The sequence below is a fragment of the Cucurbita moschata genome, unplaced genomic scaffold (assembly GCF_002738365.1).
Source record: "Cucurbita moschata cultivar Rifu unplaced genomic scaffold, Cmos_1.0 Cmo_Scf00001, whole genome shotgun sequence".
Lineage (NCBI taxonomy): Eukaryota > Viridiplantae > Streptophyta > Magnoliopsida > Cucurbitales > Cucurbitaceae > Cucurbita > Cucurbita moschata.
Window position 1 is genome coordinate 10,938,711 of NW_019268517.1, and position 23,849 is coordinate 10,962,559.

Consider the following 23,849-nt stretch of genomic DNA (forward strand, 5'->3'; position numbering starts at 1 on the left):
AAAAAAAAAAAAAAAAAAAAAAAGAAAGAAGAAAAACAAAGTAATGCCTTTTGTCATTTACTAATTATGTATGTAAAGAACTGGGTATGGTGGCGATTATCTATTAAAACTTTGAAGTTAGGATCTTTCTCTATATGTATTTTAAATTGTAAAAGAATTAATTGAATTTAATTTTGTGGATAGCCTCATGATTTTGTGGTTGAGATTTCTTCGATTTTGGCATGACTTCATTATTAACCTTGATTACCTATGCTTCTTATGGTTGAACATTTTCATTACTCTTGTCTGGGAACTTTGGATTGAGAGTAATTATTGCCTTTGTTCTTTCATTTTTCTGGCTATAAATTCACTAGATTAGAAGACGTTTGGGATGTGTTAGTTCTTGTGTTTAGATTGAGCCCCTTTTGAAGTCTTTTTGTAATTTATTTGTGTTGGTACATACTGATTAAAGAACGGTTCTTATACTGTTGACTCATGGAAGAATGTTTTGTGCTCAAATATATCCTCAAAAAATTTCTGATGGTGGGTGCAACTGTAATGAATTTGTTTTTCTTTGATATTGAATTAGCTTTATCAAGATGGTGCATTTCCCACCGGAAAAAGGCCAAGCAGATTGTTGAAACATGGGATAAATTATTCAACTCATCTCAGAAAGATCAGCGTGTTTCGTTTCTTTATTTGGCAAATGACATTTTGCAAAACAGCAGGCGCAAGGGAAGTGAATTTGTGAACGAATTCTGGAAAGTTCTTCCTGTTTCTCTCAAGTATGTTTATGATCATGGGGATGAAAGTGGAAAGAAGGCGGTAGCAAGACTTGTATGTCCTCTTTATTCTTGTGTATAAATATGATGGCAATAAATGTTTTTATGTTTTTATTTGTGGAAGCATCTTAGTTGACTCTGGAACATATTGCTGAAATGTAAATCATTTTTCATTTGTGAAAAAAGAAATGAAGAAATGGTGAAGACGGAAAACAGAAAAGGGAGGATGGATTTCATCATTTGGCCTGACAAATTTGTATCATAAACATTTATATTTAGGCTTCTCAAAGGTTGAACTGCTTTATTAGTCACATTGGTAATAGAACTCTCAATTCTACTTATAGCAGTCTTCTGATTGGTGTTTCATGAGTACTGAGGGTGGTCAGTTGGTGCTAATTCCTAAAGCTTGTATATTAGTTAGGAATAATCTAGTAAATTCCTGATATGTGGGTTTAAAACTTGAGTTTGAAGCATAATATGTGGTACTTTTTCTTTCCCCTTTTGCCCCCCCATTCCTAGACGTGAATGTAGGTTTCTTTATAAAACAACTTTTGTTTAAAATAGTTATAATCATAATTAATTTTTTTTTGATAAATAAAGGACCTGTTCGTGAGGGGTAGATAAATCCTTGACTTGATCTTATTGTAAATAAATCTATTAATGAGAGAAGAAAGGAAACTGAGATCTAAAATTTGTCTTCCAAAAAGCTTACTATTTAATGGGTACACCCATAAAGATTGATATAAAAGAAAGTGGTGATTGAGTCTAATTGAAATAAATTCTTTAGTTTGGATGGATTCACAATGGTTTTTATTTCAAGAGAGTTGGGAGTGTGTTAAGGAGGATGATTGGAAGGTCTTTTAAGTTTTACATTGATGTTCTACTGATGAGGCCTATGTTTTCCTTGTACTGAGAAGACAAAAGAGTGTAGGGTTAAAGGACTCTAGGCCAATAAGTTTTTTTATAAGTTTAAATGAGATTATTGTTCCGACATTAGCAAATAGACTGAGAAATGTCTTCCCTAACACGATTTCAGACTCCCAAGGAGCTTTTGTAGTAGAGAGACAATATGGATCGGGTGTTGATTGTCAATGAGGCTTTTGAGGATCACAATCAAGAGGGTGTCATTCTTAAGATTAATTTTGGTTAAGCTTATGTTCATGTGGATTTGAGATTTCTTAGATAAAGATCTCTAGAAAGAAGTCTTTGTGTTTAAATGTTGGTTGTGGATTTGAAGATGTATTAGTATGGTTAATTTCTCTATCATGTTTATGTTGATTTAAGATTTCTTAGATAAGGATCTCTAGAAGGAAGTCTTTGTGTTTAAATGGAGGTTGTGGATTTGAAGATGTATTAGGATGGTGAATATCTCTATCCTTATCAATAGTTAACCTGACAGAGGTTCAAGCCCCTACAAATCTTAAGCAAGGTGATCCCCCACTCCATTCCTCTTCATTTTGGTCATTGACATCTTGAGTAGGTTGGTTTATCAAGACACTTCTTGAAACCCTTAGGAAGATATTTTTGCTGAGCTTCTTTACCTTTCTCAATTTGTTCATTGTTTGATAAGTGATGAGAAGGATACCTACTTTTGGGAGTATAAGTGGTTGGGGGATAGGTTCTATTGCTCTTTGTTTTCTAGTTTATATCAGTTATCCTCTCTGAGAAACCAATCGGTAGGCACTGTCCTTTCTCATCCTAAGTGCTTTCTTTTGCCTCTGTTGGGGTTTTGTTGTTTGTTGTCTGACAGGGAAACAATATATGTTTGGCCTTTTATCTATGATGGGAGAGTTTTGATTTTTTTCCCTGGGAAAATGGATGTTCGTCTTTGGAATCCTAGTTAGTCCGAAGTTTTTTTCTTGTAGTTCCTTCTTTCCTTGTTTGGTAAGTCCCTCCCTTCTAGCATCTCTTTCTTTTGTTGTCGTGGAAGGTGGGAACTTTCTAGAAGGTTAAATTCTTCGTGTGACCGGTCATGCACAAAAAAGTTGACCATTTGGATTGGACCTCAAGGAAGATGTGCAGCTTGGTTGGGACGCTTTGTTGCATTCTTTGGAGGAGGTGTTTGGGGACCTTGATTTGCTTTGTTAAATACTAGTTGTGCATATTGTAACTTTGGACTAGTTAAATAATTCAATCTTTTTTATTAAAAATCTTTTTATGCTTTCATAGAGTGTGTGGAAGTTTATACAATTTGTTTTTTGGTTACAGATTACGATTGATTGACATTTTGTTCTAAATTATCCTCACGTACATTTTTGTTTTTTATATGTTGCTTGAAATCCACTATCAACTGTGTGCATGGCTCTGTAATGTTAACAAAAATTGCAATAATAAGATTGACCAGTTCCCCCCTCCCCCTTTGTCATGACAGTATCTCTGAATGTTATTTCGTAAGTTGGGATTTCATTTGTCTCACTGATTTTTCTCACTTGTTTCCCTTCATGGGAGTTTGTTTGTTAAGGTCGATATTTGGGAAGAACGAAAGGTTTTTGGTTCTCGGGGTCAGAGTCTTAAGGATGAAATGCTTGGTAAAAATCCACCTCCATTACCCAACAGCAATGGAAAGAGTTCAAATCCTATAAAGATAGTGAAGAGGGATGCCCATTCTGTGAGAATTGTAAGACTATTGCAGTTTTCCATTTGATTTCTTGTGTTCAGACCTCTATAATCTTTATTGCTCAACTCTAGAAACTGGCTGTTGGAGGTGTTCCGGAAAAGATTCTTACTGCATTTCAATCTGTACTTGATGAACATTTGAATGAAGATGCTGCTCTCAACAACTGTAGTTCTGCAACTCATCATCTGAACCAAATTGAGGAAGACTTGAATGCTTCCATAGCTCAAGGTATAACCTCATCTACTATAGTCATCTCATGCAATTAGTTTAAGGTGACGCTGACATGTACGCTAAGTTAGCGTACATGACAGCGTGGTTTTGAGTTTCTTTTCTAATTAGTGTTGTTTGTGTGAATTCCAACTCGTGTTACTTTTGGAATAGCTGTCATTTACCTTAAATAGCTGCAATGTTTTTCTGTTGACGGAAGCTTCTGAAGCTCTTCTGTCGTTGTTCTTATCTCCACTACTTATTGTCGCTGTATACTGAGAAGCAATACTCTAATGCTAAATGATAGGTCCGGAAGATAGTAATAGATATGGTTTTTTTTTTTTTTTTTTTTTTGAAGAAATAGAACTTTCATCATGAACAATGAAAGAATACAAAAGAGAAAACTGAGACATACATAAAGATAGCCCAAAAACAGGAACCAGCACGAAAGGGACATTAAACCTAGCTAGGGACATAAGATCTAGTGGACAGTTCCGGGACTCTTCGGTAATAGAAGCTGAAAGGGACATTAAACCTAGCTAGGGACTAAACCCCATCAATAATCTCTCCAATTCCCTAAATATCTTATTATTCTTCTCAAGCTAAATACCCCTAAAAACAACAAGAAACCAACCCTCCAAATGAACCAACCTTTATCTCGAAAGGGTGTATACAAAAGAATATCGAGAATCGTAGACTGGCAATCTCTACAGCAAGCTAGAAACCCTGAACAAAGCAAACCCAAATTCAGAGGTAAAGTCACTCCAACCTTTTCAATCTCTAAGAATTATAAAGAGGCCATACTTGCAAAATAAAATCTTTACATTTTGTTATATATGGATTTTATGATAAACTAAAAATATCAATACGTTTAATACAATGAACAAGTATCTAATTTGATGGATACATTCAATATTTAGAATTTAATTCGAAATGGTTTACCGCCATATAGTAGTTCTATTTTGGAATGGTTTACTTCTCTAAATATACTTTTTTTTCCCTATTTTCTTTTTTTAAAGAAGGTTAACTAATAGGTTCAACATTTATTAAAAAGGGATTTGAATTTCCTAACAATTTATTTAGAAGAAAAACATATTTTCTCTTTCCTCTGTTATAAAATTTGAGATGCGTATAAATCTTTTGATTTAGCTGACCCCTTATATATGACTGGTTTATGCATTCACCAAAGGGATACTTACAAATGGACTATTGTTTAAAGGGGAGTGATAAAATGGTAACTGAGGGCTTTATAGATGCGGAATGGACTAACTCTGTTTTTCTTTCCCTTTTGTTTTTCATCTTTGTTGGCACAATTTTGTAGCTCATTCCACGCTAGTGACAAATGTTCTTGTTAGAAGATGGCTAAAGTCAAAGTTCGGGTGGTTGCATGTGACATGTGAATCTCTAAAGCTAAAATAAGATTGTAGAGGAACATGAAGTATAAGGGTTTCCCTGCCAAACTTTTGTTATGACAGCATGCCTATTCTGCATGACGTGACTGTAGAAATACAATTTGATAGGAATACATTTACCAGCTATTCTATCAAACATGTAGCTGAATCTTCATGGTGGGAATGCTAAGATTCAACCTTTGTAGCCATAGTGAGCAAGCTAAGAAAGAATGATTGAAATCTTCAATCTTGGAACATTGACCAAGTCAAAGGGACATCTTACCATAAATTGTCGAACCCCATTTTTTATTTAATACATATTTTAGTTTTAAATGCCTTAATTTCCCTCTTTTGAAAGTTTGTAGATCAGTGGTCATTCTATTCTTTGGCTTATATATATAGAATTCTCCTTGCTATATTTTTATGTTTGTGTCGTAAAACCTCTTTCTTCGAGAAGTATTGTAAGAGAGTTTTTCTTTGTACTTTCCTTCCAAACTAGGAACTCAACCAAGATCAGCATTGCTGGACGACCTTCAAGAGCAGGAAAATGTGGTTCAACAATGTATTGGGCAACTTGAAAGTGTTGAGGCAACTAGGGCTTCTTTGGTTTCCTTACTTGTAGAAGCGCTTCAGGACCAAGTAATTTCTCTTCCTCTTTTTTATTTCCTCAAATAATTTCTCAAGATTCCAAGCCTCCTCTATATAGTTGACATACTTTCATTGTAAGTTGATTTCCTTGTGGAAAAATTACAGGAATCAAAGCTGGAACTAGTTCGCAATCAGTTGCAGGTAAGTTAAAGTGCTTCTTATATTTTCTTTTCTGAAATCTGTAGTAAGAGTTTATGTTTTGGGATCTCTTGTTGGCTTAAAGTAGTTTTGAAGGTGGGTCTGACATGTGATGTATTGTATACCTTGAAACCTCAGAATTTGGGAAGATATTTGGATATGTCAAAACATGAACTTCAGTATACCTTGAAACATTTAAATCAGAGTGCCAGACCTTTATATTTCTTGCACATTTAAGCATGGTGGAGGTGGCAGACACCTTGAACAAGTGAACACGATAAAACTTTGACCGTGACTATTACATTTTTCAAGAAAAATAAGACTGAATGATGTTGTTTGAAGTGTATAATTTTGTGGGGATTGATTTTGACGTTGTTTTGAGTTTGATATATTTGATCGTTTAGAACGAAATTTTTTTTGCCTTTATACATCATTAAGATGACATTAGTTATTCTTTATACATCTTATTATATTCTCTTAATGAGGAACCAAACATTCCATTGAAGAAATGAAAAGAGACTAATGTTCAAAAGATTCAAACTCCTAAGAGGGTGGGGAATTAAAAAAAAAAACAGCATCAAGGAAAAAAAAAACAAAAGCTTCCCTATTCAAACATGTCTTGCAAAGGAAAAACCCAAACAAAAACTCACTTTTTTGTACGATAAAGGTGTAGAATAAGCTCTTTTTGTGTAAATCTTCAAAGAAAGGGTGGTTAAGATCACAGAACCGCGTTATAGGAAAAAGTTCGTGTTGTTAGTTGAAGAAATCGTTTTTGTCTGAATAGTAGACTCCATTGGAGACTTGCTTCTTGTTCTCAACTCCCAAAATTCTTCTGGAAAAACAATTGCAACAATGGCTTCATTTGGATTCAGAAAATTGTAAACAAAAGAGAGATATTAAGAAACCACGAAAGTAGTTAACTCAAGGGGAAAATTCAATCTGTGGTGCCAGCGGGAGAAGAATACAGTGGATGGAAGACCTTTTAACAAATGATAATAGGTTTTCTCAACAGAAAGAAAACGGAGCAACAAAGGGAAATAAAACGTAAGTGTAGAAAGGAGAAATGTTTTGCAGAAGCTGTAAAATCGCCCCCAGAAAGGTCGGGGAGGGAGAAAAAGACAAAGAAGGAGGATTTAAAGGTGATCGAAAGGAAAGGAAGACTTGAAGAGAACCTTATCATCATTCATTTTTCAGACATTTACATCCTGAAATGCCATTATAAGGATTTAGAAGGTCGTTTGTGTCTAATGGATGAGCTTTGGACAGTTTGTTTTGAAGCTAGAGAGATGGGATGTTTGTAAACATAGTAGAATTAAGTTAGTATCCCATTATGGTGGTTGGGTGAGAATTCATAACATTCCTCTTCAATTTCCATCGAACCTGAAGATATTCAGAGCAATTTGTGGCTGTCTTGGTGGCTTGGAAGGTTATGAAGTAACTCCTTGCTCATGGATTGCTTTGATGTGGGCATTAAGATCAAGGATAAGTATTGGGGGTTTATATTAGTCAAATATTAGCCTCATCGACAGTGTGAGGACATACCAGGAGGAGAATATGCTTGTGGATAGGGTCGCCGACCTTCATGGAAGTTTCTCGCCAACCACTGCTCACGTTTATCATGGAGGACCAAAGGATCCTAATTTTAGTCTGATGGATAAATGAAGGATTGAAGGTACAAATTACCCATGCGTTAATGTTCAAAATGCTCTCGCCATAAAGATGCCAGATACGGCCCACAATTAGAGTAGGAATTTCAATATTCAGAGGGCTTCACAATAAGCAAAGAGGTAGTGCAAACTTTGGAAAAGAATAGCTATGTATCAAACCATTAATAAGGAATTCGACGAAAAAAGGTAGTGTTGCTCAAAAGAAAATAGCAGAAGAGGCGACAAGTCTTCTTAGAACTTGGGAAATGAAAGGGATGAGGAGGAGCCGAAGATAAACGTGTGGACACAGAAGTAGTTGTTGAAAGTGATATCAGGGCTCCTTAGGCATCTCAATAAAAATAATTTCGTGGAATGTGAGAGTGTGTCCCATATCTAGCATCAATAACCTGTCTTCATAAAGCATCCTCTTCGTGATAATACGTCTGAATTCACGTGGCTGATAAAGCTATATTCTTTTCTGCCAATCATTGCAAACCAAAGCCTCCATGGGAGGTAGATCTAGTGACTTTTTCCAATCTGGCTAAGTGTGATCTGGATTGAGAGGAGCTCCCTTTTCAAAGGAAATGTCTATACAGACTTTCAATATTCAATGGAACCTTCCATGGGATCTTGAAGAGAGACAAAAGTTTGTGGGAAGATTCAAGAGTGTTGCTTGCAGAGTAGGCGACGCCCGGTAGGTGTGTGATTCCATGAGTGGATCCTTTTTTCAACTTCTCTCAACAATTGGGATACAAAATGAAGAAGTTCTAGGTTTATCTGCCAATGGAAGGCAGATAGACATTTGACCAATATCCTTGTCCGCAATCGAATTTCTCGGCTATTAATCTAACCTCCTCAAATTCTGTATTGACCCAAAATCTCCGATCTCTTATGATTTGTAATCAATCCACATGCCTTTTCAAAGGAGTCAACAAGGCCAAAAAGGTTGTCAAGAGCCAAGATATATGTGGATGAGAAAAGAATGATTTCATCGGTAAAAAAAAGATGATGTATCTGAAGGAAAGCTCTTCCAATCTCAAAGCCGATTATCAAATTTATGGAGCTTGCTTCTATCATCATTCTACTAGAACATTACATGACTGCGATTTCCTTTCCACCTCCAAACAAACGTTTGAATATATAAGGAAAAGGAACATGTAGCATAAAGGCAAGTTAGAGAGAACTAAATTACAAAGTGTTGGCCTACCATCCCTCGAAAGTTTGAAGCATTTCCATGTATCCAACTTCTTCAAAATTCTTTCCTTAACGGGATGCCATAAGGATGCATTTCTGGGATGACCTCCATGGGGGAGACCAAGATATAAAAGAAGGCAAATATTCTATCTTGCAATGAAGCCTTGAAGTAACTTGATTCAACTTGACATTGTCAATATTTATCCCCCTAATTGACGACTTCTTCCTATTGATTCTGAAACCAGAAAATCTCTCATATACTTCCACTGTTTTGATTAAAATGTCCAGCATGTATCATCATATTTGCAAACTAACAATAGCATCCTAACAGTTGAAAGCTTTCTCAATGACCAGCTTCAAAATTCTACCTTTCTGTTTTTTGCCCAAAAAAAAGCTATGGGTTGCTTCATATCCATTAGCTGTCATATTCACAACTTATTTGCTCTATCATGTGATATGAACGAGTTTGAATACCAATATTACAGTTTAAACTACTAGGAGTTCAATTATTTGAGAATTTTTACTTCTTGTTTCTTTTCTCACAATAACCACTGAACCATTTTATATCAATTTTCTCAGTCATTGCTAAGCTATTTTAGGCTGTAGAAACTGAATTGTGCTGTAAATTTTATTTACCGTGAACCTTCATCAAGAATTTGGTCTGGGTCATGTCTAATGCAATTTTTAGATCGTATTTTGATTAGCAAATTTTCTCCTCAACTAGAAAATGCATTAATAGATTAAACTTCAGTTGGTTCCTTTTGGATGTGAATTGATAAGGTGGTCCTTTTTCAAGGTGTTATGAGAAGTTGGCTCAAATATTGTGGATAAAGATATAACATTTGTACTTTTATAAATTGGAACGGACTTCTTTGAGAGTGAGAGAGCAGTAAGTTTGTGTACACTGTTCATTTCCCCAAGTTTATGTACTAGCGACAGAGCACTTGGTTATGTACTATCAACTTGTTTATTGTTATCTGCCATTCACATGGACGGACATCTCATATTAGTTGTATCTCATATGTTGGGGAATGCAAAATATTAGTTAAGAGGGTTTGGTATTTTCTAATTTCAGTTTGCTTATGTTGCTTGGAAATTATTGCTTATGAATCTGCAGATAGCTCGATCTCAAATTGAGCTAGCAAGTAACGTTCGGAAGAGAATTGTGAGTCCAGTTCCTGGTCCTCTTGCTACGAACATTGATCTACTGACAGAAATGACCCATGTGACTGATGTTAAGTTACCTTCAGCTCAATCAAACACAATCTCTTCTCAGTCCCCTCTTGTCCAGGCTATGGTTTCTTCTGCTGGTCCCAAAAGCAGTGAAGAGGAAAACAAGAGAGCTGCTGCTGCTGCTGTTGCTGCAAAGTTGGCTGCTTCTACATCTTCAGCACAGATGCTTACCTCTGTTCTTTCATCTCTTGTTGCAGAAGAAGCTGCTTCCATGAATGGTGGCCTAAAATCAGCTGGGTTTGCTTCATTATCCATATTCTCTCCTGAAAAACGACAGAAACTTGAGAAGCCAATGCCGATTTCTGATAGTTCAGATGGAATTGGCGCGTCATTCGTTACACCTATGCAACAACAACAATTGACAAATGTGGCACTTGCACAATCAGCAAATATACAGCCTGTATCCCAGGCGAACCAGAGTCAAGCTTCATTTGCTCCACCACCTCCGCCAGCTCCACCAGTGAATCAATATGCTCAGTCTGGTGGAATAATGGGGGTATTACCTTATAACTTTGGAGCATATTCTCTACCACCTCCACCTCCTTTACCTCCCCATATTGTGATGGGTTTGAGTAGGCCGACGTCTCAGCCACCTCAGCAACAGCCACAGCAGCCTCAGCAGTCGCAGCCAACTTCAGCAGGATTTTACAGGCCACCAGGTATAGGTTTCTACGGGCAAGGTCAGCAGTCGACGCCACCACCTGTCCCTAGGCAGTAAGTTCCCAGGTAGAGTTTACTTGGGGCAAATGTTCAATTAAAGGATTAATAGCTTTAAACAGGTTAAATTAGGCATTCACATTTCTACTTGCCATCTGAGAGTTCATTTCAGAATATGTATTATCATGTAAATTAGTAGAACTTTTTTTTGGTTCTGTAGAAGCTTTAGTATATGTCCATCTCCTGCCAACAAGTTAAAAGGGCATGTTGCAGCTGAGGTTCGTCCAATGCTGATGGAAGAATTAAGTGGCTAGATTTAGGCTTTTCCAATGTAATGCTATCGAAAACTGGAAACCTCGGTGAATTCTCGGCTGCCTCGAAATTTTACTATGGCCAGGTAATCTTTTCTCCAATTAGATTGGAAGTTGGGTAGAGTGCCTCCTAGCAGAATTTTAGTTGACAACGTTAGATTTAGCTTTGAAGACACTGTTGCCTCTAAATCTGCATGGATGGATAGAGAGAGGCTAAATGGACTTGTTTTGGATAGTCATAACAGGATGATACTGGTCTGTAATATAACTTAGTGAGGCCTTGGGAATTTCTAGTAGATACAGTACTGCCATGGTTCTTGTAATCTGTTGCTCTGTTGCTCTGTTTTCTGATTCAGTAGAGAATTTTTATTTAAAATAAACTGTTCCTTACCCTTCTTAGCTCATTTGTGTTCATCACGTCATCAATTTTTCATGTTAAAAATTATTGTTGTTTTTCTTACATGTCAAATAGTAGGAGATTCATGTTGACTAGAGTTTTCTAGGTTTCGATTACCACGTCGTGTCAAAATCAATGATAAATTGAGGTTAGTCTAAGCAATTCAAACTATTATACTTGGTCATTCATATGTATTGATGTAACGTAGCAAAGTTTGAAAATCTACTATTGATGATGTATAGTGTGATATTCCAGAAAATAATTAAATCACTTGTATTCAATGGTAATCAATATGATATTTTTGAAATTAACCTAATCATGAAGCTCATTGTATGATGACATGTATGTGAGGTGAATTCAAAGTTAGAAAGTGATGAAAGTATGGTGGTTGAGTTTTAAGGATCTAAATGAGGTGAGATTAAAATTATTAGTTTGAATCACAAATATGGAGTCGAGCAAATGAGGATAAAAGCTACTAAGTAATTGTAAATAGGTCGAGTGATAGGAGTCCAAATTCTCATAAGTCACTTTAGTTGATGGTCCACAAGCAAAGTAAATAGGTCCATTACCGGTCGGCTTCGAAACAAAAAGACCTAATGGAGTAATCATTTATCTCGAGTACGTGGACCCACCTCATACACAATAGGTACCTGTGGAAGCCATACCAACCAGTTGGAGAAGCAAGATGAGCTATGTCAGAGTAGGTAGGTTTGGTCAAGTAATACCAAAACTACCAAGTAAGTGTCTCAAATGAGACAAGATTTCGCTCGAGTGATTTATAGTCTTCACCAAGTGATAGAAACTAGGCTTGACTTATATTTCAACACTCTAAAAATACTTAATGTAATAAGGCTAGACATCATCTAATTACAAGCTTATTAAAACTAGGTTAACCCTATTTTATATTCTAGCAACATTATTTAAATCATTGGATGCACAACACGTAACCTTTGGTTAGTCTGACGACGACAACTTAAAATGACAATTTCCTCTCTCAATATATAGAAAAGATGAAAATGAGATAAAAAAGGAATAATAATGATCTCTCTATCATACACATATATCATATGTATTACCGACTCTCTTACTCTTTTCATCATGATCTCGAGATCGCCATGGCTAATTTCCATGCCCACAATACCCTTGTAAAGAAGCAATAGGTTTTACTTTTTACTTGGGATCATGTAAAGAAAGATCCCACCTTTTTGGAGAAAACCAGCTACTTGTCTCAACTGTCACACAGTGATCTAAAAAATATTAATAAATTTTCATAAAGTCTTCTTCTCAAAAGTTGCATCACCATAAATCAAACCTCCTTTTCTCCTCTTCTGATCTGACTTTTGTTGGATGTTCAATAAAGAGGCGACTGATTCAGATGTGGGTTGGGTAGATCCAAGAGACCATTTTTAGCTTTTCATCTCAGGCCATTTTCTAAGCTATATTTAAGCTCTTCACATGTTCATGGCCGCTCTCTGATCTCTCTTTAAACCAAACCTTCATTATTGCATTCAAGCCATAGCCATACCCAAACCCAACTCAAACAATCGAGTCAAAAACAGAGAGAAGGCCATGGGAAGGCCTCCTTGCTGTGAGAAAGTTGGTATCAAGAAGGGTCCATGGACGCCCGAAGAAGATATCATTCTGGTCTCATATATTCAAGAACATGGCCCTGGCAATTGGAGATCAGTTCCTACTAATACAGGTACCAACAAAACAGAGCTTCCTTCATCTTCACTTTTAATTCCCTTTTTTTCAATAATCTTTTGTACCCATTTTAGGATTGTTGAGATGCAGCAAAAGTTGTAGGCTTAGATGGACCAATTACCTCAGACCTGGAATTAAGAGAGGAAATTTCACTCCTCATGAAGAGGGCATGATCATTCATCTTCAAGCTTTATTGGGTAACAAGTAAGTAATGTTCATAATGTTCATACTCTCTGATATCAAATTCTGTTCTGCAATATCATGTTTTGATATGGGTTTTGGATAATCTTTTGATATGCGTTTAATCAAGAAATGGGTTGAGCAAAAAACAGAGTAAGAACGTAGAAATTTTGCTGTGTTTGTGAAAATTTATTGCTCTGTTCTTGTTTTTATCTCTCTGATTTGTGATTTTGATTCTCAGGTGGGCAGCCATAGCTTCGTATCTTCCTCAGAGAACGGATAACGACATCAAGAATTATTGGAACACCCACTTGAAAAAGAAGCTTAAAAAGTTGCAGTCCGCCGCCGTGGACCTGCCGGAGCCATCGGAGTCCGGCAGTTGTCAGTTTCAGACCAAGAGCTTTAATGATAAACTTGCGGCCGGAAACAAAGCTTCCACGTACGCGTCAAGTGCCGAGAACATTTCGCGGCTTCTTCAAGGTTGGATGAGATCTTCACCGGAAGAATCTCGCCGGAAAATTGGCGGCGAGAATTCTACTGCCACCGCGAGGCAGCAGCTGAAATTCGAGGCGGACGGCGGCGAGTTGGTTTCTGGTGAAGAATTTGATTCGATGTTGTCGTTTGAGAATTTGAAGAATGTGAATTCCTGGGGGAAATCCACGACAAGTTGTAAGGATGAAGAGGAAAATGTTGGAGAGAAGTTAAGATCTGAGACAGCCGCTTCCACAGCGGTGGCTGCAGCTCCGCCGCCGCCGCTTTCCTTTCTTGAAAAATGGCTGTTTGAAGAAGGCGCCGCCGGGCAAGTGGAGGAGATGATGGAGTTGTCGCCGGTGTTCTAAGGAATTAAAATAAATAAATAAAATAAAAAACAAAAAAGCTGTAATTTTTATTTTTGTTTGTTTAAAGTTGTAATAATCCAAAAAAAAAAAAACAATTATTTGAGAATGAACAATAATCACTCCTTCAGCTCTACTTTTGTATTTTTATTTATTTTTAGAATATTATAAATCATTTATTAATATTATAAGAATCATCCCAATTTCTTTTCATTACATATTTTTAAAAATTATTTAAAATAAAAGAAATAAATGACAATCATCACTCTAATATGCTTTAAAAAAAATGAGATTTTATAATTTTTATTTTAAGTTAAATTTAACAAATTTAGACATTTTCAACTTTGTCGGTTGAGTTTTTTTTTTCTCCCTAATATATTAATTAATTCTATTTTTTTTCAAAAAATAAAAATAAATAAAAAAGAAAAGAAAAAAGAAGAGACATTTTTATTTATGTGTATAAATGCATATTTATGTGCAAATTTATTATTAAAATGGATGAAATGGAGGGTGGTTTTCACAATGAATGAATTGTTTTTTGAGAAATTAATATAATGAATAGGTTAACATCATATCATTAATTGTTCACAACTAAAAATGAGGTGTAACATAAATGAACTTACATGGCTAATGAAAACTATCAACATGGTCCATACTTTTCCGTCCTATCTTCTCTCGTGCCCTTCAATGTCACAAATTACTCGATTAGTCAATTACGCTTTTTTTATGCATTAAATTGAGCTCTATGTGTCGATAGATAACTTATGATGTTTAAAAAAGTTATCCGTTGTAAACATTTGGAATATTGAGATACCTAATTTGTATTGACACGAGATAAAATAATGTATAAATTACTTAAAAGAGAGAAACATCGAAAACTCAACGAAGAAAAAGTCGAGCATGAGTTGTATCAATTATTGATTTTGTACAAGCATATGGAATTAATTGTATCTATCTCGTACCCTATACTCCAACTATTGCAAAATAAATTAACCTAATATGTGTACTATGCGTTATTATGGTTTCCATATGAAATATTATTGTTCTAATTATGAATTACACGTTTTTGGAGAATCACTCTAACAAAAAACCTAATTCATCTTCAACCTCGTATGAAAAGAGATATTATCCATCGCTATGACCTAACACATAGATATGCGTAGAATTTGCACTAAATTTCTATGAACTAATTTTTTTTAGACGCATTTTAAAATCGTGAGGCTGACGACGATATATAATGGACCAAAGCAGGCAATATCTGCTAATAATGAGTTTGGGTTGTTACAAATGACATTAGAGCCAGACATAGGGTGGTGTGCCAGCGAAGACGCTGCCCCCGCCCCAAGGGAGGTGGATTTTGAAATCTATTATCGGTTGGAGAGGAGAACGTAGAATTTCTTATGAGGGTGTAAAAACCTCTCCCTAATAGACGTGTTTTAAAACTGTGAGGCTAACGGCGATACATAATGGACCAAAGCATGCAATATATGCTAACAATGGGTTTGGGTTGTTACAAATGACGATAGAGCCATATACAAAGTGGTGCGCTAGCGAGGACGCTAGCCCCCAAGAGAGGTGGATTTTGAAATCCCATACGGTTGGAGAGAAGAATAAAAAATTTCTTATGAGGGTGTAAAAACTTCTCCCTAATACACGTGTTTTAAAACCGTAACATTATGAGCCTACTTCTATTTGATATTACTCCATTTCTCTTTGCACTTTAACCTCTTTTAACTTCTTAATCTTTTGGAATAACACTTGTTTACCCGATATAGATGCAATTACAAGCTCTGCTTTCTGCTATTCTTCTTTGCCTTGAAAAACTGTACCTGCTAAAAACAAAAAAAAGAACGAGGTTTCAGTCGGTGTACATATTGATGGTGCGAGATCTCACATTGGTTGGAGAGGGGAACAAAACATTCCTGATAAGAGTGTGGAAACCCCTCTCTAGCCTACGCGTTTTAAAAACGTTGAGAGAAACCCCGAAAAGAAAAGTCCAAAGAAGATAATATCTGCTAGCAGTGGGCTTGGGCTGCCATAAATAGTATTAAAACCAGACACCGGGTGATGTGCCAACTAGAAGGTTGAGCCCTAAAAGAGGTGGACACGAGGCGGTGTGCTAGCAAGGACGCTGGGTCCCAAAAGGGGGTGGATTGGAGGGTCCTACATCAATTGGAGAAGGGAACGAGTATCAGCGAAGACGCTGGTCCCCAAAAGGGGGTGGACTGTGAGATCCTATATCGATTGGGGAGGAGAATGAAGTATTCTTTATAAGGGTGTGGAAACCTCTCCGTAGCGAACGCGTGTTATTCTAAATTAATTTGAGTGTGTTATTCCCCTGACAGGGAGTTAAAATGCAAGAAATTATTCCCATTTTATTGACATCAATTGTAATGCGAAATCACAGCCATGTTTTAAAAGTTACGCATAATAGTTCACATCTTTGATGCTCACTCATACAACTAAATTTTTAGAATGAAAGTTGAAGTCCTCATCTTTAAATCACCAAATATTGAAGAGTCACCATGAACTAGAACTGGAACTGCATTTCAGGTGTATATCCAAGAGCATCAAGGTGGGCAGCCATGGCCTTGTTCATCGGCGGCGGTCCACACCGCAAAATCTAAACACATTGGTTCGAAAAAAAAGTTAGAAGCTATCATAGATGTCGTGCTATGAAGAACGTTTCGAAGTTCAAATCCTATCATGGTCCCTAAATTATCGAATCTTATCATATATCACAGAAACTTTACATAAATAACTTATCAAAAGTAACTATAATGACTAAAACGGTTTTTAACAGGTTTAGGAGCACATTTCGAAGGAACTAAAACATATAAACATGAAAGTTTAGAGACCAAAATAAGATTTAAACCTAGTACCTGAATGTCAGAGGCAGGTGCAGGGCAATGCGCTCGAATCATTTCCTTCGACACAAAGCCGACGCCGCCATCCCAAACTTTAGGAGGCTATTTCAATGTACAAAGAACATTAGTAGTAACATTAAACATTATACAAATACTCTAAAGTCGTTATTTAATATATTCTTAGTATCCTCGTACCATTGTATTAGATTAATACTAAGTTTAAACTTTTAACTGACCTGGTTCAAGACATAGTAGATCTGGAAGCGATCAGGGTATCTCTTGGCAAGAAGATCCAATTCCTCCTGCAAATACAAGTGATTATTGTATTGTTATGTATTTCTAATGGGAAGAGAGTAAGAAGTTGAAGAAAAAAGCAAAGAAAATAATTACCTTCAAAAGAATATCTTCAAGTGTAACATTGGCATAAATAAGGTGAATCTGTGTCTTGTCGTTCAGGTTTTCTAATATAGACCGAGCAACCTAGAACAGAAGTAAAAATGAGAGAGTTTTGTCTTGTTTTAAAACATGACAAGAGACAATGAAACAACAAAATAGAGCCAAGATTCCAAGAATAAGGGAAAATGTGTTGTAGAAGAAAAGTTTGTTTCATTACTTGATACATGGGTGTAATGCCAGAGCCTCCAGCGAGCATCCCAAATGCTCTAACTTGACCAGGTTGATACTTAAAACTTCCCTGCAATAATTGATGGAGTACATAAGTTTCTAAAATAGGCAGCATTCAAAGCAACTCAATTCTATAAGGACATAGATCCTACGTGGGGGATTGGTATGTTATTAATAAGGACATAGTTGTTATTAGTTAGAGGTGTCTTGGTTAAAGAAATAGAAGTTTTAGGGAGCTTAGTTTTGTGGTAGATCATTTTAGTGGGACTTGGAAGAACGAAGCATTCTGTATAAGGGTGTGAAAACTTCTCCCTAGTCGACGCGTCTTAAAAACCTTGAGAGGAAGCCCGAAAGAGAAAGTCCAAAGAGGACAACATCTACCAGCAGTGGGCTTGGACCGTTACAAATGGTATGTGAGCCAAACACCGGGCGATATGCCATGGAGGAGGCTGAGCCTAGAAGGGGGTGGATTGGGGGGTCCCACATTGATTGGAGAAAGGAACGAGTGCCAGTGAGGATGCTGACTCTGAAGGAGAGTGGATTGTGAGATCCCACATCGGTTGGGGAGGAAAACGAAGCATTCTTTATAAGGGTGTGAAAACCTCTTGATAGCAGACGCGTTTCAAAAACCTTGAGGGGAAGCTCGAAAAGGGAAAGCCCAAAGAGGACAATATCTGCTAGCGGTTGGGATACGCTAACAAAGCTACCAAAGCTTCTTACAAAATCAAACAATAACACATTCCAAAACTGTTGTCAAAGTTTGTGTACAAGGAAGACATACCTTTGGTCCCTTCACAGCAAGAAAGTCCCCCATACGCATTTCTCGAAAATGATGCGACATCCTTCCTTGGGGATACATCTAAATCACACACACAATCATATAAGAATCAGAAGTGGAATAACGATAATCAATGTGACATCATTAACCTGTAGCAGATTTATACATGTACCTTTATGACTAGCTCAAAATATCCAACATCAGAGTCCAAGGTAACTGGGGTGTAAGATTTAATAACCTCTTCACCTTGGCTATCCTTTCCCCTGCACATATGTTTTTAAACAGAGCGGGAAAATGAACCAAATATTAGGCGTGTTAACTGCTGAGTATCATAGCTGTATCGCTATAATGGATAAAATGAAACCTGCAACTTAGATGCTGTCCAATAGGAAGACCAAGAATTGAATCGGTCTTGGGAAGTATAAAAGTGAACTTTGCCACATTATGGCTCAGCTTCGTGCGCTTAACAAGCTTAAACTCCTTAAAGTTCTCAGGATCCAAGCAGGCTGTAGTCACAAACCACATATGAGCCAATCAGTTTTATTAAGATATCAAGAAATTGTGATAGATATCAAGAAAAGATGGTTCAAGAACATTAGCTGCTAATTAGATAACATTATAGGTGTTAATCCTCTCATAAGAGACAGGGCAAGAAAAGAGCATTATCTTTTTAAAAATGCATATTTCCCATAACATCTACCATTTCACATTGACCGAGAGCTGAACAAAGATGAAGATAATTTTCATGGCCATTGGAATTTCGATCGATCAGCGGTGGGCTTAGGCTGTTACAAATGGTAGAGCTAGAACTAGGCGGTGTGCCAGCGAGGACGTTGGGCCCCCAAGGATTGTGAGATCCTGCATTGGCTGAAGAGGGGAACAAAGCATTCCTTATAAGGGTGTGAAAACCTCTCCCTAGCAAGCGCGTTTGAAAACCGTGAGGCTGATGGCAATATGTAATGGGCTAAAGCGGACGATATCTACTAGCGGTGAGCTTGGGCTGTTACAAATGGTAGAGCTAGACACTGGGTAGTGTGCTAGCAAGGACGTTTGGCCCCCAAGGATTGTGAGATCCCGCAGCGGTTGAAGAGGGAAACGAAGCATTTTTTACAAGGGTGTGAAAACCTCTTTTTAGCAGACACGTTTTAAAAACCATGAGACTAATGACAATACGTAACAGGCCAAAGCAGACAATATCTACTAGCGGGGAGCTTTGGCTGTTACAAATGGTAAAGCTAGATACTGAGCGGTGTGCAGCAAGGACGTTTGGCCCCCAAGGATTGTGAGATCCTGCATCGGTTTAAGAAGAGAACAAAGCATTCCTTACAAGGGTGTGGAAACCTCTCCCTAATAGATATGTTTTAAAAACCGTGAGGCTGACGGCGATACGTAACAAGCAAAAGCAGACAATATCAACTAGAGGTGGTAATCAAAACATGTAGCTATCAATATTAATCAAGGAGGAGATAACTTCCTCCCTTGTAGCAATGTAAAATCATCATAAAAAGTAAAAGGCTAAGCTAATGGATCAGTATAAATTCAATCTTATATAAATACTTCTACACAGTTCAAAAACATCACAACCCACGAATCAAAACATCAGAGCATCACAAATTCAAACTGGATAGAGAATTGGAAAGCAGTAAATAAAGACCCATAAGGCTTCCATTTCAAAGAATCAAATCAGAAGGTGGAGTAAAACCTGTGGATGCTGGTTTTCTGGAGGAGACAAGGAAAAAGGCACCAGCAACAATGGCAACCACGGCGGCGGCTAAGCCAACGAGAACCTGAGCATCAAGAGCCTGTAAGATCTCCATCAGAAATTGGGGGAGTTGGAAGAATGAGGGGTAGGTAAGAAGGAAGAAAAATGGTGGGTTTAAGGAGTTGGATTTGAGTCCTGGTCAAGTAAATGATGATGGAGATCCAGAAAATGTCAAAGGAATGGGACGAATTAAAATATTCGTTACTTGCCGTTGGTTGCCTGGTCGTGGAGGGAAGTGTTCTTTATTTCCTTTAAATATTACTTTCTTCTTCTATTTCATACCCCCACATACTACGCTAAATTTAAATATATTATGGCATACAAAGTTGAAATGAAATAAGTTTCCCAATATAATAACTAAAATGTTTTTTTTTCTTTTTTTTTTTAGAAAATATCAAAATAAATTATTAGTTCATGGAAGACCATCTATTTGTCATGTTCAATCATTAATTAACCTAAAAGTCTAAGTTAACGGATTATGGTAAATTTGTCACCAATTATATATTTTTTTTGTAACGTTTTCAAAAACGTTTTCTTAAACGTGCTATTGTAGTTTCTTCTGTTTGAGGGAGGACAAAATTTGATTTGTTTTGTTTTAGTGTTCAAAAAAAAAAAGATTTGATTATTATGTTAATGGTAGTAATTTGGTTGCTTCCTTGCTCAATGGAAATTAACATATAGCTAGTTATTGAGTATACGAATATCATCATTTGGTAATTAAATAAGGTTTCACTTAGACTATCTTTGCTTCGATGCTTAGTATGGAATATCATCATGAGTACACGCTTAGGTTTCTAGACACCTTTTAAATAAAAGATTAGTTATCTACGATTATCTTATGTGTTGAGGATCTAAAGTTTATGAATATTTCATTTACTTGTTTAAGATTGTTATTAAGCTTATATATTGTAATTAGTCAATTTTTAAAGATTTAAGTGTAATTTAATGGATGATTTTAATTATATTTATGTTATTGTCATTAAACGTTAAATAAAGAAAAGATCTTATATTGAATTTTGTTGAAATTTCAATTAATTATATTTTCCATTGATTTAATAGTCATTGAGATGAATAAAAAAGGAATGGGTTGATGCGATCAGCTTGAAAGTGCGGTGGCGTTTCATATGACCAACTATTATTATTATTTTTTTCTATCAAATTTAATAAGGCAATAAACAAGTGGTCTATTTTAATAATATTATTATTTTTTGAAAATAATAATAATGAAGAAATATTCATGTGACTTGTAAGTTTATAAATTATTCCTTCATGAGGCACATGCCATTAAACAAAATGGAGAAGAAAAAGGTATAACTTAAGAATCACATGGATGTTTGAATCTATTTTTAAAATATACTAGTTTAGATCATAAATGATGAGATTTTGACTTAAAAAATTATAAATAGTGCGACGTGTTAGTTGTTTAGCTTACAAAATAGACAAATTTTGGGACTTTGATTTGAAAAATTATAAATAGAGCAACGACTCGTGATAACATAGTTCAACTAGTTAATGCATATATTCCGACCAAAGAATTAGAGATTCAAATTCTTTCCAATCTTACCTGTTAAACTTGAAAAAGGGAAATTAAACATTTATGCTAATATGATGAATGTGATGTTCCCATGTAGAATTGTTATGTACATTGAAAAGTCAATCATGAGTTTTCATGCATGCTACTATCCTGAAAAAATGATTTCAGTAATTACTCGTTTAGTTTACTCATTTAGTATCATGATCATGAGACGTTATGACAGGTAAGGCTCAATACCTGTCTCAGTTCTACTGATTGGATGCCACTTCTCATTAGTTGGGGGTAAAATCTCCGAAGGCTAATCGTCTACTACTCCATCCAAGCACTTGCAGGATGCTTGAATTAAACATTAAAAGATTTTTCATAATCAGCATTTTATGTGATGAATAATCAGGCAGTCTAGCATATGTTAGGAACCTAAAATAGAAGCATATACCAGAGTGTAAAAGAATCTGTTTCTATATAAATGAACTGAATGCAACAGACAAAAAGAAAGCAAACCGCAGCTAAGAGAAGAAAAGTCGATATCGTCCCATAAATTCTACAAATGCACGTATAATTATCATTGTTGAGAGAAGGCAATTTTGCTAGTTGTTAACCTGGATTACGATTCGACTTCATCATCTGACAGCAAGAATTCCTGTATTTGCTCCCTGCGATTAAGAACAGAAATACTCAGCTTGAATATTTTGAAAGTAATACTTAATGAGCTCAACATAGTGATGTCTGAAGGAGACTGCATGCTACTACGCACTTTAAGCATACAACTACATGAAACAACAACAATATTTCAGTAATTTCATCAAGTCCATCTAAAATGACTTAATACAGACATTTTAAGAAACATACAAACACAGGCTGGAAGTTGTTTAATTTATCTTATTCTACTTTTAACTTTTTTTGATATGCCCAGGTTCAGTATCCAAGGGAAAAAGCCTTGTGGGAAGATGATATACAACAGAGATTTAGAATACAAAATTCAGTTCTCATAAACTTGCACTATCCTTTTTCCTTCATAGTACCAACAGTAATACAAGACTTAACCTCACCTTAGCGAATTGGAATTGCTAGGGCTGCCATGCATTGCTCGAGCAACCATAGAGGGTGGCAAGAGTGAAAGAAGAAGTTCTTGCGATATGGAATCCTTGGGAAGAATCTGAAATTGACAACTTGAACAACAGGTACCAGCCAAAATTGAACTTACCTGGCCAGCTTCAAAACTTCTTAAAGTTTGCACATCGGACATGTTAAGTGGACCATTGCAGACTGCACAAAATGTTTCCGATGATAAAGAGTTAACATGCTTAAAGTTATTTCTCTTTTGACGCCTTTTGGTGGCCAAAGGAACACCATTACTTTCATTCAAATCTGGAATTCTGCTAAAGTTGAATGGAGTAAGCTTGCCAGCAGTTCTCACAATTGTAGACTCACGAGAGGGATTCTCTTCCTATAAAAGAAAGTATAACAAAATTTCTTCAGTCAAGTTCTGCAAAACAGTCCTGGGAAGGACAAGTGGCCTTACAACTCGTAGATGCATTTTCTTTCTTACTCGGAAACAATCACTTGAACTAGAAGGTGAAATTAAAGCAGTTCCGTTAGAAATTTAATTGTTTCCATGCCCAACCAAAATTGCTCATAAATTGAACACACAAACATGTCTTATCGCTGCACACAGCACTGATTCAACAGATTAGTTACCCTTCACAAAGGTCGTTCTCCTAAGCTAAAATGCACAAAACTGCATATTTTTCTAAATCAACTTCCTACTTGTACCTGCAATAGAGCCACAAATGATGAGACCAAGTCATTGATGCCAGAAAAGGATGTTTTGGTCAGTTCCTCTGTCTTTAGACTGCCCTGCCAAGAACCAGATCTTATCATCAGTTAGATTCATTTGAAGTGTGCAAATAAATGATGCAACGACTACAAGCAAAATTAACAGCGGTAAAGAACTAAACAGGACAAAGTTAACCAAGAATTCATTCTGGTGATAAACCTAACAAATACAGACCCATCAGCACAGCAAAGCATGTTGAGCTCTTGTGCAAGACAATCACGTAGAGGAAGTGCCACTGGGACCTCCCACCTTGCATCAACATACTGTATATCTGCCGGTAAGGAATATCCTTGGCCCTGATTGAATTAAAATAGCAAAGTCATACTCAGTGCATGGACCTATCCCAAATGGGAAGATTTGGATAACAGAACAAAATAAGCAGCTTGTAACAATAATTAGCAGTAAAATTCAAAGCAACAGAATAATACATAATAAAATTCCATAGCTACCCTAGCTATTTTCTATATTTTAATAGAGGTGTCTCCAAAAAGGCACAATGCACCCCCCCCCCCCCCCCCCCCCCCCCC

The 23,849-nt window shown here is 36.4% G+C and overlaps 4 protein-coding genes across 5 annotated transcripts in view; 2 read left to right on the forward strand and 2 right to left on the reverse strand.

Annotated features, from left to right (window-relative positions):
* Positions 1 to 11,193, forward strand: part of LOC111445436 (regulation of nuclear pre-mRNA domain-containing protein 1B-like) — a 13,050-nt gene extending 1,857 nt beyond the window's left edge. The window contains exons 3-9 of one of the 2 annotated variants that reach the window (XM_023083828.1): positions 569 to 816; positions 3,223 to 3,378; positions 3,450 to 3,606; positions 5,476 to 5,615; positions 5,730 to 5,765; positions 9,720 to 10,561; positions 10,713 to 11,193. In XM_023083828.1, the coding sequence (XP_022939596.1) occupies positions 569 to 816; positions 3,223 to 3,378; positions 3,450 to 3,606; positions 5,476 to 5,615; positions 5,730 to 5,765; positions 9,720 to 10,553 (1,571 nt within the window). In that variant the 3' untranslated portion in view covers positions 10,554 to 10,561; positions 10,713 to 11,193. Of the gene's footprint in view, positions 1 to 568; positions 817 to 3,222; positions 3,379 to 3,449; positions 3,607 to 5,475; positions 5,616 to 5,729; positions 5,766 to 9,719 lie in introns of both variants that reach the window. The other variant, XM_023083818.1, reaches the window with a different exon arrangement.
* Positions 11,194 to 12,474: 1,281 nt separating this feature from the next.
* On the forward strand, positions 12,475 to 14,056 carry LOC111445454 (myb-related protein 306-like). The gene is made up of 3 exons (XM_023083847.1): positions 12,475 to 12,902; positions 12,979 to 13,108; positions 13,326 to 14,056. The coding sequence occupies exons 1-3, from the start codon at positions 12,770 to 12,772 to the stop codon at positions 13,921 to 13,923; spliced, it is 861 nt and encodes a 286-aa protein (XP_022939615.1). The 5' UTR covers positions 12,475 to 12,769; the 3' UTR covers positions 13,924 to 14,056.
* Positions 14,057 to 16,272: 2,216 nt separating this feature from the next.
* On the reverse strand, positions 16,273 to 20,099 carry LOC111445460 (NADH--cytochrome b5 reductase 1-like). The gene is made up of 9 exons (XM_023083861.1): positions 19,892 to 20,099; positions 18,554 to 18,695; positions 18,362 to 18,452; positions 18,193 to 18,270; positions 17,401 to 17,481; positions 17,178 to 17,267; positions 17,024 to 17,089; positions 16,803 to 16,889; positions 16,273 to 16,543 (listed from the first exon to the last, which is right to left on the reverse strand). Exons 1-9 carry the CDS (start codon positions 20,004 to 20,006, stop codon positions 16,451 to 16,453), a joined length of 843 nt encoding a protein of 280 aa, XP_022939629.1. The 5' UTR covers positions 20,007 to 20,099; the 3' UTR covers positions 16,273 to 16,450.
* Positions 20,100 to 21,863: 1,764 nt separating this feature from the next.
* LOC111445447 (cytoplasmic tRNA 2-thiolation protein 2) overlaps positions 21,864 to 23,849 on the reverse strand; it is a 5,117-nt gene continuing 3,131 nt past the window's right edge. The window contains exons 4-7 of the mRNA XM_023083836.1: positions 23,497 to 23,618; positions 23,259 to 23,337; positions 22,535 to 22,932; positions 21,864 to 22,138 (exon numbers count right to left, since the gene is read on the reverse strand). Of these exons, the coding sequence (XP_022939604.1) occupies positions 22,090 to 22,138; positions 22,535 to 22,932; positions 23,259 to 23,337; positions 23,497 to 23,618 (648 nt within the window). The 3' untranslated portion in view covers positions 21,864 to 22,089. The remainder of the gene's footprint in view (positions 22,139 to 22,534; positions 22,933 to 23,258; positions 23,338 to 23,496; positions 23,619 to 23,849) is intronic.